The 15,001-nt window shown below is 41.4% G+C and overlaps 2 protein-coding genes across 2 annotated transcripts in view; both read right to left on the reverse strand.

Annotated features, from left to right (window-relative positions):
* OVCH1 (ovochymase 1) overlaps positions 1–4,375 on the reverse strand; it is a 73,119-nt gene extending 68,744 nt beyond the window's left edge. The window contains 4 exon segments of the mRNA XM_024129007.1: positions 215–310; positions 2,920–3,092; positions 3,864–3,961; positions 4,241–4,375. Coding sequence (XP_023984775.1) covers positions 215–310; positions 2,920–3,092; positions 3,864–3,961; positions 4,241–4,375 — 502 coding nt within the window.
* A 9,057-nt stretch (positions 4,376–13,432) lies between these two features.
* The window catches only part of TMTC1 (transmembrane O-mannosyltransferase targeting cadherins 1), a 280,165-nt gene continuing 278,596 nt past the window's right edge, over positions 13,433–15,001 (reverse strand). The window contains exon 17 of the mRNA XM_028491139.1: positions 13,433–14,423. Within this exon, the coding sequence (XP_028346940.1) occupies positions 14,283–14,423 (141 nt within the window). The 3' untranslated portion in view covers positions 13,433–14,282. The remainder of the gene's footprint in view (positions 14,424–15,001) is intronic.

Raw genomic sequence — 15,001 nt, forward strand, 5'->3', positions numbered from 1 at the left:
CCCCTGCATCGGCAGGCGGACGCGCAACCACTGCGCCACCAGCGAAGCCCCAAGTATAGACTTTATGGTGAAGACAACCAGAAGTCTTCATTGGGCCAGAACTCAAGGGGGGAAACCAGGATAAATGTATTATTCAAGACCAACAAAATTCCTGCTTCCACTGGGCATGTAAAGGGGCCTGGAAGAAATATTACATTCTTTTGATGCCTCTTACTCTCTGAAATCTTGCCCCATCCACTGGCCATGCAAAAAATCCCTTCTTCAAATTTATCACCTCTATGGGGAATAGAGATCGGCTGAACAGTAGTTCCTGAAAAAACAACTGCAACAAAAAGTCGTAAGAGTCACAGACAAGTAATGGCTAAATATATCTGGAAACTGACATCTGGTTGATTTCACGGTTTCTACACTTTCTTCCTAAATGTAATAATGACATACGTTTTAAAAGTTTTTCTCTCTCAAAAGAACTATTTCATATTTATAGAAATTTAGAAAAATGCAAGTAGAATAAGGAAAAACACGTTACACATACCATAATGACCCTCCCCAAACTAGCAACGTTTTAGGTTTTGCCCTTGCTCTTAAAGGATAGTTTTTCACTCAAGAGTAATTGAGCACTATTATGTGGCAAGCACTCTTCTGGGCCTCAATGAATGAGCAGAAAAAAAAAATCCTTCCCTGGCAGAACTTAGATACAAGTGTGAGTGGGTGAGTGAATAAGTGTGTGTGTGTGTGTGTGTGTGTTTGAGGTGGGGGGAGTACAAACAGTAAATCTAATAATTTAGTTGTTAGGTAATATGTGCTCAGATTTTTCCAGAAAAATCAGAACAGGGTAAGAAAGATGAGAAGTCTGGGTATTAGGAACGATAGCATGGGAGATGCAATTTTAAAAATGGTAGTCATGTCAAGCCTCACTGCGCAGAAGCTGAGGGAGGGAATCAGGCAGTCATCGGGGTGGAAAGCATTTGAAGAAGAAGAAAACAAAATGGAAAGTCCCTGCAGCGGAATCATGCCACATACGTCTGAGGAAGAGTGGGGAGGTCAGGATGGCTGGAGCAGATTAAACAAAAGAAAGTTTAGTAAAAAAAAATAAACAAAAAAGAGGTTAGGGCTTCCCTGGTGGCGCAGTGGTTGAGAGTCCGCCTGCCCATGCAGGCTACACAGGTTCGTGCCCCGGTCTGGGAGGATCCCACATGTCGCGCAGCGGCTGGGCCCGTGAGCCATGGCCGCTGCACCTGTGCGCCCGGAGCCTGTGCTCCGCAACAGGAGAGGCCACAGCAGTGAGAGGCCCGCGTACCGCCAAAAAAAAAAAAAAAAAAAAAAAAAAAAAATTAGCTGTAAATCTAATTGTCACTTCTCTGTTGGAATATAGTATTCTCTAGATTTTTGGGGATCCACGCTGGGGTTTTAGGATGCTATAATTTCAGCACGCATATCTAGATATAAAATTATTTTTAATATTATAGTTTGAAATTACTGGGCTTAAGTCTGAAGGTTAGTGTCTCATCAGCTATGACTAACCCTCACTCACTTTCTCTTAAATTATAGCCTCTCTTTCCCATTATCTGTATGCCTTCTAACACTCAAAATGATTGTTTACCATACTCTTCCAGTCTATCTTCTCAGTCCCACTTTTTTGTCTCTTTGGATAATTATTTCCGATCTTCTACTTCTCTATATTTGATCTAACCTGCTATCTAATCCAACTATTGTGTTACTAATTCCAATTATATTTTCATATCTTTTTTATTGACTCTTTTCCAAGTCTTCCTCCTCAGTTAACAGTTTCTTGATCTTCAGTGATTTTTGATAGACTTTAACTTATTTAAACTTAAGTAAAACATACTTTATATTATGTATCTCATTTTAATGCCTGCAATCTTGGAAGGCCTGATTCTGATTGCTGTTATTTTGGACTCTCTCTTTGGTGGCAACTTTCTCTGCATGCTTTTAATTGTGTGCTCTCATTCATTAAAACTTTATGGGAATACATTCAAGCTGAGATTTAAGGTTCATCTCTTCAAAGAGAATCTACTACCTTTGCTTCTGACAGAAACCCAATTACTCACCTGGAACAACTTTAAAGTCTTGGCTTGGAGTTTTTGGTGACAGGTAATGTGAATGCCAGCATCAAACCTGAATGAAGCCTGGCTCAGGCTACAGATTCTTCTGAGAGCCCTCCATTCAGGGCCAAGGTTCAAGTATGTAAATTTCCTTATTCCTTCACTTTATGTGGTATATTTTCCTTTTTCCCCTATCTTTCAAAGCATCAGCCTTCAGGAAGTCCCAGGTTACATCCATGGGAAGCTCCAATCAGACTTTCCCATCCCCCATCCTACTCCCATGCAGGCTCCTTGCATGGCCAGTTAAGGCTCTAGGTTCTTAAAGATCATTGAGATGCCTCAAGGGCAGTCACTTACTTCAGTGCCTGGCTAACTTCTCTGGATCTGTTCTCTTTCATTGTTTTTGGCCACTGAACACGTCCCTTTCTTGTATTTTAAAAAAGTAGATTTTTAATATTTTAACCAGAATGTTTAGATTATTTGTGCTGACAGAGTGTCAGATATCTAGTACATCAGATATCTAGTACATAACAGTGACAGAAAGAAGTCTCTGAGGACATTTTCAAATGTCCCACACTCCTTGGCTAGAGCTGAGTACAGGTAGATGGCCTAGAATACTGCCCAGCCAAGACACTGGAGTACTTAAAATGTTGATTAAGTTAAGCATACGTAATTCGTGGCTGGTACAGTGTTTTTTATATGTTATAGATTAAACAAAATTATTTTTTAAGGAGCGAAACTTAGCTATTCAAATATTTCTAGATATATACACAGGAATTGAAAGTTAACTGGCAGAGAATTAATAAACACAGTTTTCTCCATTCTATTTTTTTGTACTCCAACACTCCCTACTTACCAAAGTTGGCTTTGTGTTTTAGATATAGCAGTGCAATATCAAAACTCATATATCCAAGTCTGTTGTATTTAGGATGGATAATAATTTCTGAGACAGGAATTTTCTGTTCCTCCTTATCCTTCTGAAAGAGGTTATACTCCCCAGCAGTCACAGTCAGATGCTTAATTTGCTTCCTAAAACCAAACAAAAACCTTTCAATAAGTCTAGTTGTCTCCGCCAGGAAAGACAGTGTTGGTTTCATGTAATTAAATGAAAGTGATTAATGTACCTTTAAGCATTACTAAGTCTTAAAAGAAGATGTATCTTTATTAGTGATTATTATCAATTGTTATAATTCCCTGTAAATTATAGGTATCTATAAAAAGTCACGGTTTTCAATCACAGAGTGTTTACATTCTGTGAACCCTTTCCCCTAGCGTCAATTGTCTTTCTGCATAAAATATTTGTGTCTTCTTTTGTACATAAACCAGTCTATATATGCTCGACCATTTTAAGCAAGATAGAAAGGTTGTTCCTAGAACTGTCCTTCTTTTCCTTTTACTAGTACCCTCTTTTAATCTAGTCAAGTATCTGTTATTTCCACAGTATTTTCCCCTCCTAATTACTGAAACTCAGATTATTAGAACATTAGTGCATCCGTTTAACATTTGATGTTAATACTTTATTAAAGTAAGTAACCATCACCCCTACCCCACCACTAACTCCACAGATCATAGATGATGTCTGGGATCTATGGGGTCTCTGATTAGTAGAGTAGGAAGCACAAGAAATCTTGGGATATACGCAAGTTTCTGGGAATCCGGAAGGTCAGTGGGTAGGTGGACCAGAGGGGATAATTAAGAAAGGGACTAAGATTGAACCTTGTATGGTATTTAGGGCGTCGAATCTCCCAGTCCTATTGCCATGGATCAAGGTTTGATAAGTAATGGAAATCCACTACTTACTCATCGAGGCTAGCCAGGCAGTGTGCTGCTGTAACCACCAGATCATCTTGAATCAAGCTTCCTCCACAGAAGTGGTGCCTACCTAATTTCAGGGAGACCTGCCCAAGAAAAAAGTTATGAACACAACTAACATACATCTCCACACAGATGTCATCTCCTTCAGAAACATTTGAAATCAACTCTTCTAATATGATGTCACATTAAGCCACTGATATAAATTGGTTAGGAAGAGATTTCCTATGAAGTAAACTCATTGACAGTGAGGTCAAGTGGGGTCCAGAGAAAAATTACATGTTAACCTGGAGTTGCGGTATTTGAAACAAAGGAAATAATTCACCGTTTTCTCATTAAGAAATCAATGTCTTTGTTATACCCACCTGCCACGGGTGTCCACCAACTGTTGAATTTCCCCAACTACTAATTCTAGAGAAGAACCCCGATTCCAAGGTAGTTTCCGTACTTTTCAAATCAACTGCACGAATTCCGCACTTCAGTCCTGTGTGGGAGAGCATATGTGTGATCACACACACACACACACACACACACACACGGCACCGTATGTAAGCGTTCACTTATCCTGATTTCCACGTTTGGATTTTCCTGGCCTGGCTCAGATGTTCTGGTGTCACTCAGCTGCAGGCTATCCCCTTTCTTTTCCCGAGATACCCCTGACACTATACCACTCGTTGACTAGAACTTGCCTCGCCACCCCCCTGCCCTTTACAGCCTGAGCCACCTTAAGAAAAAAGACCTGGGCACTGCATGAGGGCCTCTCCCTCTGGTGATGGATTCGGGGCTTTCTCTGGGAGGGTAAGCATCACATAATTTAGGTGGAATGAAAGATACTGGAGAACATATGCTGCTCCGGAACAGAGCTATTAGGTTTTTTTTGTTTGTTTGTTTGTTTGTTTGTTTGTTTTTGCGGTACGCGGGCCTCTCACTGCTGTGGCCTCTCCCGTTGCGGAGCACAGGCTCCGGACGCGCAGGCTCAGCGGCCATGGCTCACGGGCCCAGCCGCTCCGCGGCACCTGGGATCCTCCCGGACCGGGGCACGAACCACTGCGCCACCACGGAAGCCCTATTAGGTTTTAAGTTACTTCTACTTGGTTATCTTTCCTTGGAGGAGAATCCTTAGCACAAGCATGATTAGCAGATGTGCCTAAAACCTTGAACTCCAGAATCCAAAGGATTGCAGAAGAAAATCCGGCCCAGGCCCTTCTTGGGCACACCTGGCTAGTCTCCCTTTTGGCCTGGGGAGGAATGAAGTCCCCATGCTGGCGCTGAGCCGCCCGCAGCCTCGGCGCCCAGGACCCGGCTCACCTCCGCTCCGCCAGGGGCGGACCGCGAGCATCAAGAGCAGCAGCGAAGCAGCGCCAGGCGGCGTCCGCATGGCGCCCGCGCGCGGGGTCCCGTCGGTCTTCGTCAGACGCCGGCGGTGCAAACCCGGCGAGGAGAGGCGCTCCGGCCGCAGGACTCGCGCTCCCGGAAGCGCCCGCGCTCTTCACTCCCTCCCGCGGCGCCAAGGGGCCGCACCTGCCGCACAGCCGGGCGCACAGCTTTCCCTCCTCAGGACCGGCCGAGCCTTGGCCGCTCTCGGGCCGCCCAGGTGTCATAGCGCCCCCGCCATCCGCCCCTGGAGACAGGAAGCGGGGTGACCTCGAGGGTGAGCCTGGGCCAGATGCGGGAGCAAGGGGATCAGTGGCCTAGAACGCTCAGCGCAGGTGAATTCTGTCCCCAAGCAGGGAGTGTGGCCCAAGCCCGGGGTCAAGGAAGCTGGGCACCCGTGCAAGACACAGGCAGGCTGACCTCTGAAAGGAGGAGGACTCGTGAAAAGTCGAGTCTGTAAAGGTACCACCCTGCTTCTAAGAAGCTTGCTGAAGACCTTGACACTCCCAAGTTTTCAAAGGGAGTGGATGTGAAAGATCAGGTTTCTACCCCGTTCCTTTTCTGAGTGGCAGTGTTATCATCAACTTCAGTGGAATGGACCAAAACTGTAGGGTCCAGCATTTAAGAGTATTAAAATGAATTCACTAGCAGGATTATCATGTCAGCATTTTTTCAATAATTATTTTCTAATAAGTAATTTGTAACGAGTTAGCTTGAGATTGGGAGAGGAATAAAGCCAGAATTTGTAATTGATTTGTAATTTATCAAAAAATGAGGGCAAGGCTAAGTGAACATTTTATATATATTAACTAACCTAGACACCAGTCCCCCAGCCCCAGTTATCTCACTTTTGTATAGAATAGAAATAAAAGCTCCTTGAGGTAAGAGGGTAAACAAATTAGGGAGACAGGCAGGTGGTAGACAGAAGGACAGGAAAACAGAGACCGTCGAGGTGGAGGGAATGCAGGTCCAGGGACAGGCAGCTGACAGTCAGAGGGGGGCAGAAGGTGAATTGGGAAGCTTCTGGCAAAAAGCTTAAAGAATGTGATTGGCACCCAAACTTGAAACACGCCATCTCAAGCCTTCTTGTCTTATGAAGCTAAAAGGGGTTTCTGTGATTTTTATGTCCCAGGTCTTACAATACTGAAAAGCTCTAAAGTTGCACTGTCCAATAGAGTGGACATTAGCCATGTATGGTGATTAAAATTAATATTAACAAAAATAAAAAATTTTGTTCCTCAGTCGCACTAGCTACATTTCTAGTGCTCAATAGCCACCTGTGCCTAGTGGCTACCATATTGGACAGCACAGATATGGAACACTGCCATCATCAACAGATAGTTCTGTTGGACTGATTTGTTCTTGAGAGTAGCACCATTTTAAGTATTTATTTAAAATAGTCACAACTTGGATGGCAGTTTGACTGAGTAGATGACTCCTGGGTTTCAAGCTTGGGTGTCTAGGGGACACCAGGAGGGGACTTGGTAAGGTAAGCAGCTCTTTTCTGAAAATACACTGCTACACCTGAGTGCTGTAAAAGAACTCTCCAGGTAGTGGCTGTCTGACCCATGGCCTTCACCACTCTCATCTCCGAGTTTCGCTTTCACTGTAGTGACCTCACGATTATTACCATAACCATCTGTGGCCCCAGGGGCCCACTACTCTCCAATAAAAGCTCAGACCCTCCAAATGGACCCAAACTCCTCTCTTTCTTCTTAGCAGGAGAGGGTCAGATTAAAGCCACTACAAAGCTGTTACAAAATAAAATAGGAGGAAAGAAAAAATGAACATGTGCTGTGCACGTTGGACCCACGATGTTCAAGTTCATGGCTAACCTCATGAAGCTTACAGACCCTGTCCCCTTGCAGTCTTGTGCACATGGTACACACACAGCTTTGCAGGGTCTTCAGTGGTTTGTTTCACACCTGGGAGTCTCCATGGGGTTGGGCACTGTTTCATTTCCTGTTACATCACAGCTCCCTTTGTTTCCAGAGTTCAAACTCACAGCCTCAAGTGAGACCTTGTCCTTCTATACAGAAGATTGATCCCTTTCTGGCTTAACAAAATAATGCCTTTCCATTAAGTAGAAAAAGAGCCATTCAATACGAATTGCATACATAGCAAAAGCCAGGTCATTAGTTTTAGATTTAAATTTGCTAGTAAGATGATGGTTTAAATATGTTGGGTTTGTGGTGACCTTGAAGGGTCCAAATGGAAGGGTTCTCTTATTTAAAAACAAAACAAAACAAAAAACTTCAGAAAAGGAAAGGATGTCAAGCAGAGTGGGCTGGACTATCCCAAATTGGATTGGGAACTCTGCCTTGAATTTGAACATATATCTTCATTAGGGCACCAAAATAATGATCTGCTATCGGAGGCCTTCCAAGACTCTTGATGGAGGGCCCAGCTCTAAGCACAGTTGTAAAATTAGGAGTGTTAGGAGACTAACCCATGAACAATGAGCAAGTCATGGGGTAAATAATATTTTGTTTAAAATATGTTTTTCCATTCCCACTAAACCACTGGTCTAAACTCTTGAACGCTCTCCCAACTCCCACAAGACCTAGGAATCAGCACTAAAGTGATTATTAGTGACGTTAGAAACAGCAACTTTATTTGAATATTTGTTGCAGAGACGGATTTCACGAGGTTGCAGAGAGAATGTGAAGGATGCAAGTAGAAAGAATGAGTGAAGACAATTTATTCAAAATAGTCTGGCTGTGAAGGACATAAAGAGACGCAGTAGCAGCCACAGATGAAAAGGAATAAAGGTAGGATTTTTTTCAAGTGATCTTGATGGTGGCTACCTGTATCTGTGTTTTTATTTTATTTTATTTTATTTTTATTTATTTATTTTTTTTTTGTGGTATGCGGGCCTTCCTCTGCCGTGGTCTCTCCCGTTGCGAAGCACAGGCTCCGGACGCGCATGCTCAGCGGCCATGGCTCACGGGCCCAGCCGCTCCGCGGCACGTGGGATCCTCCCGGACCGGGGCGCGAACCCGGTTCCCCTGCATCGGCAGGCGGACGCGCAACCGCTGCGCCACCAGGGAAGCCCTGTGTTTTTAAAATAGAACAGAATTGATAAGAGCCAGAAAAAGGAAGAAGTTAAGGAAGAAGAAGAAAGAGATTAAAGAATGGAATGAATTTCTACAAGATGTGATTATCCAGGGCCGAGGGCCCTCTTCTTCCATTGTAGCAACAGGAGGGGAGAATTGGGTGCAGGTTAAGTTTGTAGATGACTGAGTGCAGGATATTGAGGGTTTTCTACCTCGTATTTACTCCATAAAGAAAGCGGTGAAGGCATCTCCTCAGTAAGTGAGGGGAGAAGATCTGGAATGGGTAAGCACTGAAACAGTGGTTGTGGGATATGAAAAAGAGAGCAGACACAAAGCATACAGAACAATGCAATGAATGAATGAATGACTGGGGAAAGGAAGGATACTCTTTTTTATTTTTAAAGCAGGCACCTACTGGTGACATGGATTTCAGTGGGTACTAATCACGGAGCACTTGAGAGATTGAGACAAGACATAATTATTTTCATCATATTTTATATAAAATAGACATTTACATAAATTTTATTTTGGAAAGCTCTAGGCAAAGTGTACATAATCAGACTTAAATGGGAGAAATACTTTATGGGAGATATATTTCTAACTGGCACAGCAAAAGTAACAAAAATGTACATTTATATACAACTGATCAAGAACATGATGTAAGTATTTTCCTCTGACAAAAGGAGGGATGGGTGAGTCACAGCAAGTCAAATGATTTCCACATTGTCAAAGCAAGCCATGGCTTCTACAGATGTCTTCGTTCCTTTGGAGGAAATTTTTTTAAATCTTTTTTCCTTAGAAACATAAAAAAATCGCTATTTTTCATGTGTACAGACTGCAAAATAAGAGTAGTTACCTCTGCCATATTAAAGCACTTGGGCAGTTCAGTCACTTTTAGGGTTGTTTGTGTATGTGTTTTGCTGCAATGATTAAGAATTCCTAAAACGAAGGGCAACACTTATCAGTTATCTCTTCAGAGGCAGAGGGCTTTCCATTTGGATTCAGGGAACTCACAGAGCTTGATAGGTCCATAGAACTAACCACTCCTTTAACGGGCAATAAACATGACTGAGACACTTGGTAACGTGTCCCAGGTGAGGCGACACCTCGGTGGCAGAGCAGGACTGGAATCCAGATCTCCTGGTTCTTGGACTGGGTCTCCCCTCCTATGGACCAGCAAGACAACCCCAGAAAGACATTATGCACATTGGAAAAGTCTAAAGTGATACAAATATGCACCATGTGCACCACTGAGAATGGGAAAAAATTCCTGGATTTCTGGACGTAGACACCTCTTTACAGTTTGTGGTAAATGCTGATCTAAACTTACAAACTAATAATGACTGCATATTGTGATGGGTGCTAATTTTACAAGTTATATGCCCTAAAGGTTTTAATGGAAAGGATCCTTGGTGTTAAAAATGGAACATTTTTATATGAGCCAATTGATAGATATTGATTCTGTTGTGACATTTTATTTTACTGACAGTAAACCATAGCTTTGATTGAAGTTATTTTATTTCTTCTCTTTAAGTTATATGACTACTAAAAAACAAAAATAAGGAAGTGCTATTTTTGGAAGAACTGTTCAACATATTTTTCACATCGAAAACTTCAAGAATAACCATAAACAGTTATACTTCTCCATAATTTTTGGCATTGTAAGTTTTCCTCCTATTCAATTACAGCCTAAACACAAGATTTGACAGGTATGTACTTTTAAAATGCCAAAAGATGCCATTTAGATGGTTAAGTTTTGCTATTATTGGGAGATACCAACATATAATTTAATCAAAGTAAATGTGATTTGGAAACCAGGAAAAAAATTAAAATACACAGAACACCTATAACTACATTTGCTTTGAGTGTTATTACTAATATCCTATGGATTTATTGATCTAAGGTGCAAATCCATCACAAATCAGAGAAAAAGTTTTGTTTTTTTTAAAAAACTGATTCTAATGAGTACAATTAAGAAATAATTAACAAAAGCTGACGTGTGTAACCTAAAGAAAGAGGGAGGCATAGAGAACACGGTTCTATGTCATGGGCCCTTCTATGAGTCATAAACAATATGAGTTTTATATACCGGGCACCTCGTCTGGTACGTGCAAATGGCAAGGCAATCCCTCTCCATCCGAGAACCAAGAATTCTGTAAATATAAAGGTCAAATGCCTCACTTGCACATTAGAATCGTAACCTGGGTGGCCAGGGTCCAGGGATTCCTAAAGGTGCGCACGCAGGTTATCCTCAAATCCACCAGGGCCGAAAGCACCTGTGTGTGAGGGGCGAGATCTCAGCTATCAGCTGAACGCGGCTCTTCAATCCGGGAGGCCTGGAATGTTTAATAGAGGCGATACAAAACCTTGCATGGAAAGGTTTGGATTTTCTCACTTAGTCCTGTTGAAATGCACAACCACTGCAAAACCCTGCACCAAACCGAGGTACCACGTGTTAGGCATGTCAGACTCGCACACTGGGCGCTGTGAAGTACTGTAGGGGAGTTGGAATCAAAGCGCTGATAATCCTCTCTGTTTTTTGATGGGCTGCAAAATAAACAGGCCTAAAAGATACATCTCAGGATTCCCTAAAATTTCTTTTCCTCCAAGGTATTTAAATCTTTGGTTTAGTTCACTTACGTTACATCACTGAACCATGTTTTACGAATGCCGTTAACAGGTTGAAAACATCTGAATCAGTTTTAAAATCCTGAATAATTCTTAAGGTTAACATAAACTTGTAAAGCCATTCTCGTGGCTCCTATGTCGAAGGACATGTGAAAGGACTGCCACTTACTGGAGAATTTGAAGGCAAGGAGAACTGGTTCTGGTCAGACAGAAGGACAGGTTAGACAGACTGGTAGTAGGAGGGGAATATATGTACACAAGGAACTCTAAGTGTAGCTGAGACAACACAGCCAATGCTGCACAGGGTAACAGTCACCAATGAAGCTCTCCTCATTAGATCAAGTGTTCAGCTAGACAGAAGCGACTCCTGTCTTGTCCTCAGCCACCTTCCCTCCTACCCACGACCCGGTGCAAAATGGAATTATTCACAAATTACTGAGAACTTCAAGCAGAGAATTCAACCAAACACAAGGTGCTTCTGAGTGCAGGACTCTGAGGGTCTACAGAGACTGCACGTCCGGGAAGCTGGCTTTGCAATTCCATCTCAGAAAGGGGCTATCAACTCACAGCCAAGCATGCTTTTGTTAAGGGAACCTGGATGCATCTCCATGAGTAGCCAGGGCACTCCATTTTTGTTTTGATAAGGATGAATTCCACATATTATTTCATGTTACAAGAACAAATAAAAATAGTTATAAAATACACTTAATATCTCTGAAAAATAATAGGTGATTTATCTTCTTATAGGCACCACTCAACTATGAAAAGTATTTCATTGGCCACATCTAAGTGAAAGTACTAACTCAGGACAGAAATATCTAGTCCAACAAACAGGCTTACTTTTAATGTTCAAAGAGATGCCAGTGTGTGCAGAAAGAACGAGACAGAGTGACAGAGTGAGAAAGACAGAGAGACGGAAGGGGAGAGAGAGAGAAGGGGTGGGGGAGAGAGGGCACGAGAGAGACGGGGAGAGAAAAAGAGAGAGACAGAGAACAGAGAAAGAGAGAAAAGCACCCAAAAGAAGGCAGGAAAAGTCTCCTGAAGGCCAGTGACCATTTTCTCTCCGAAACTTTTAGGCTGTAATAGCCATTTCAATCATTCCAACAAATGTACTCGCCTATCTTTAGCAGCCCTTCAAGTAAGGCGTAATTGCTTTTCAAAATTTGGGGCTCTACCTTTTCCATTAACTTTCTAAGTATGAGTTTTTGTTACACTAAAACTAAAAAGTTGTAATTAAAGTCCTAGATATTGTTTGTAGCTAGGGCTTCATGTTTTTCATTTTGGGGATGGAGTAGTTATTTTACAATAAATACTGTAGTACACTTCTTGACCTTCGGACTACAGAAGTATAATTTGGGAGGGAATAAAAATATTTTAAATGAAATTTTGGATACATTTATGATATATAACATTAAAAGACTACTAGAAACAGAAGATCAGAGTGGTAATATATACATTATTGGATTACTGATATACACAAACAGAATACACACAAACAGAATTTGCTAATTCAAATTCTGTAATCTCTTGCATTTAAAATATTCCTGGCATCATCCCTTTCCAAAGAAGTTTTTCCTCCTTTTATCTAGATTTACCTTGACAAGAAAATAATAATAACAACACAGAGAGGCAGTGGTCTGTGATACTGGGGTTGGAAAGCAGCAGAAGACTTCTTGCTCTGGCCTGAGCATGTGACATACGTGTGCCTTCAGGCTCCTACATGTGTATGACACCTGGCTTAGCACCAGGAACAGCAATGACCAGAGTGGGTTTTTTTTTTTTTTTAAAGTTTATGATGAAAACAAAATGAGGATCAGTATTCCAATTTCTTCAATTTCAAAATATATTACCTCCCAAACACTGAAGGCTGATTCCTAATTTCTTTAGCTTTAGCAAGTGAATAGTCAAGACAAATTATTTTAGGGGCTGTTAAAACTTAACTACCTTGTAATTTAGATTTATAATTTTTGTATGATCAGTTGTGAAAACTGCTATTAAAACCACTATGTACAGAGAAAAAAGTGTGTATATATTAAATATTTTATAAGTTATGAAATAAATAACACTAAAAGACAAATGTCAAATTGTAAATTCAACCTTGCCATCCTTATCTTTTAACTATAAATATATATTTTAAAATTATGAATTTAGACTTTTTTTCCTAGATTTTTTTGAGCATTCTCCATGAAATCTCCAAAATTACAAATACAGAACCAGGAACTGCAGGTTCTATCATTCATGTTCTAAGCACAGGATTCTCATTAAGCCTAGGAAGACAAATCAATAGAGCTGTCCATCTATTTAGAGTCTATGAAGATTTCTGTAATATACTGTAAAGATTCCTCAGTGGTTAAATATATTTTCAAAAAATAATCTCAGAACGTCTGAATGTTAAGATAATAAAGTAGAACATTTCTCTCAATTAATATCTTTAATATTTCTCATGTAGAATATACTATTTTTTTCTCCACCAAAATAACAATATATTTGGAGGCAGAAACATGTATGAGTTTTAAAAGCACTTATGAAATCTTAGAGCAGAACCACTACTCTAGTAATACTTGTAATAAAATTAATTTAAAACATTTCCATGAAGAGTCAGGGGTAGCAAGACCCTTGATTTTTCCCTAAGAATAATAATATTCATACACAATTCCAGAAGCTTCCTTTTTGACATATTAGGCAATGGGAAAACAGCTTGTACCAGAGTGGAATTTAATTTACTTCTCAACAGGGCTCTAGCACTATCCTCAGAAGGATATTAGACAAACCTTACTTAGCTTTATCTTACAATAGCCCCTTTCCCCATATATTCAGGAAGGTTTTACGAAAACTGTTAGACACTCTTTTCTAGTTCTGGAGAATTCAGTGAGCTACCTCTTGGTAGAATTTCTCAAATGGTTTATCCCAGAGGATTTATCCTCTCTGAAATATCTCCTCTCATAAAGAAGAGATGCCATGTGTTCATAGCATTTCAAGCCTCTATTTCTGAGACACAAGTATCTACACTAAGAAATGGAATTAGATTTCCAGGTTGGAAAAGCAGACAAATATATGAAAGGAAATCTGGAATTAAAGCAAACAAAAATCTGTAAAATGTGTAGTTGCTGTTTTCCTTCCTTCGGGCCTTCTGGCCCTTGCTTGCTCTTTTTTGTCTTCTTTCATGGAAACGCAAGTCCCCAGCACAGGGTTACCAGCAGGTTTCCCAAAAGGTGCCACCCTGAACTCGGGTAAGAGGAAAACGTCATCGGTTGTGCCCCAACTGATGTGAAAGCAAGGCTTCCGTCTGTCAGTGCTTCCTCTTCCAAAGGCACCAGTACTGTCCCTTGGAGACCTGGGTCAAATGCTGTTACATTTGATCCTTTTCTCGAACTTCTTGTAATCTTTTTTCTAGACGATCCAATTTGGCAAGATTTTCCTGCAGCAGTTTGCTGTCTGGAACCAGCTGTAAGGCTCTCTCATAATAAGCTCTTGCAGACACGTAGTTTCCCTGTTGAGAAAAAGAAAGAGAATAATTATATTCTGATCCATCAGAACACTAGCTCGAAGAATGGGGAAACTACAAAACAGACCTTCTCGTCCGTTTTAACATTAACATCCTCATAAGGAGACCCTGTCTGCATGTGTAATTTTATCCTTATCTGTTGGTGCCTGGGAGAATCCATTTGTTTTAAGTACCAGACCAGATGGAGAATGTGAAGGACAAGGTTAAATGGCAGCAAAACAGACTTCCAATTCTACTAATACAGGGTATGAAGCTATAATTTCATAGCATTCTCATAGGGTTAGCACTATTCCTTTGTAATCAAGTGGAGCCCTGGAAATTCATATTGAGAGGGAAGGGGACAGAAAGAGGGTTGGGTTGGGGGAGAGGTGTGTGTGTGTGTGTGTGTGTGTGTGTGTGTGTTTGTGAAAGAGAGAGAGAGGGAGATGTTTTTGAAATTTCAAGAGTAATGATTAAAAAGTACATAGTTGGGGCTTCCCTGGTGGCGCAGTGGTTGAGAGTCCGCCTGCTGATGGGGGGAACGCGGGTTCGTGCCCCGGTCCGGGAGGATCCCACATGCCGCG

The sequence above is a fragment of the Physeter macrocephalus genome, chromosome 6 (assembly GCF_002837175.3).
Source record: "Physeter macrocephalus isolate SW-GA chromosome 6, ASM283717v5, whole genome shotgun sequence".
NCBI lineage: Eukaryota > Metazoa > Chordata > Mammalia > Artiodactyla > Physeteridae > Physeter > Physeter macrocephalus.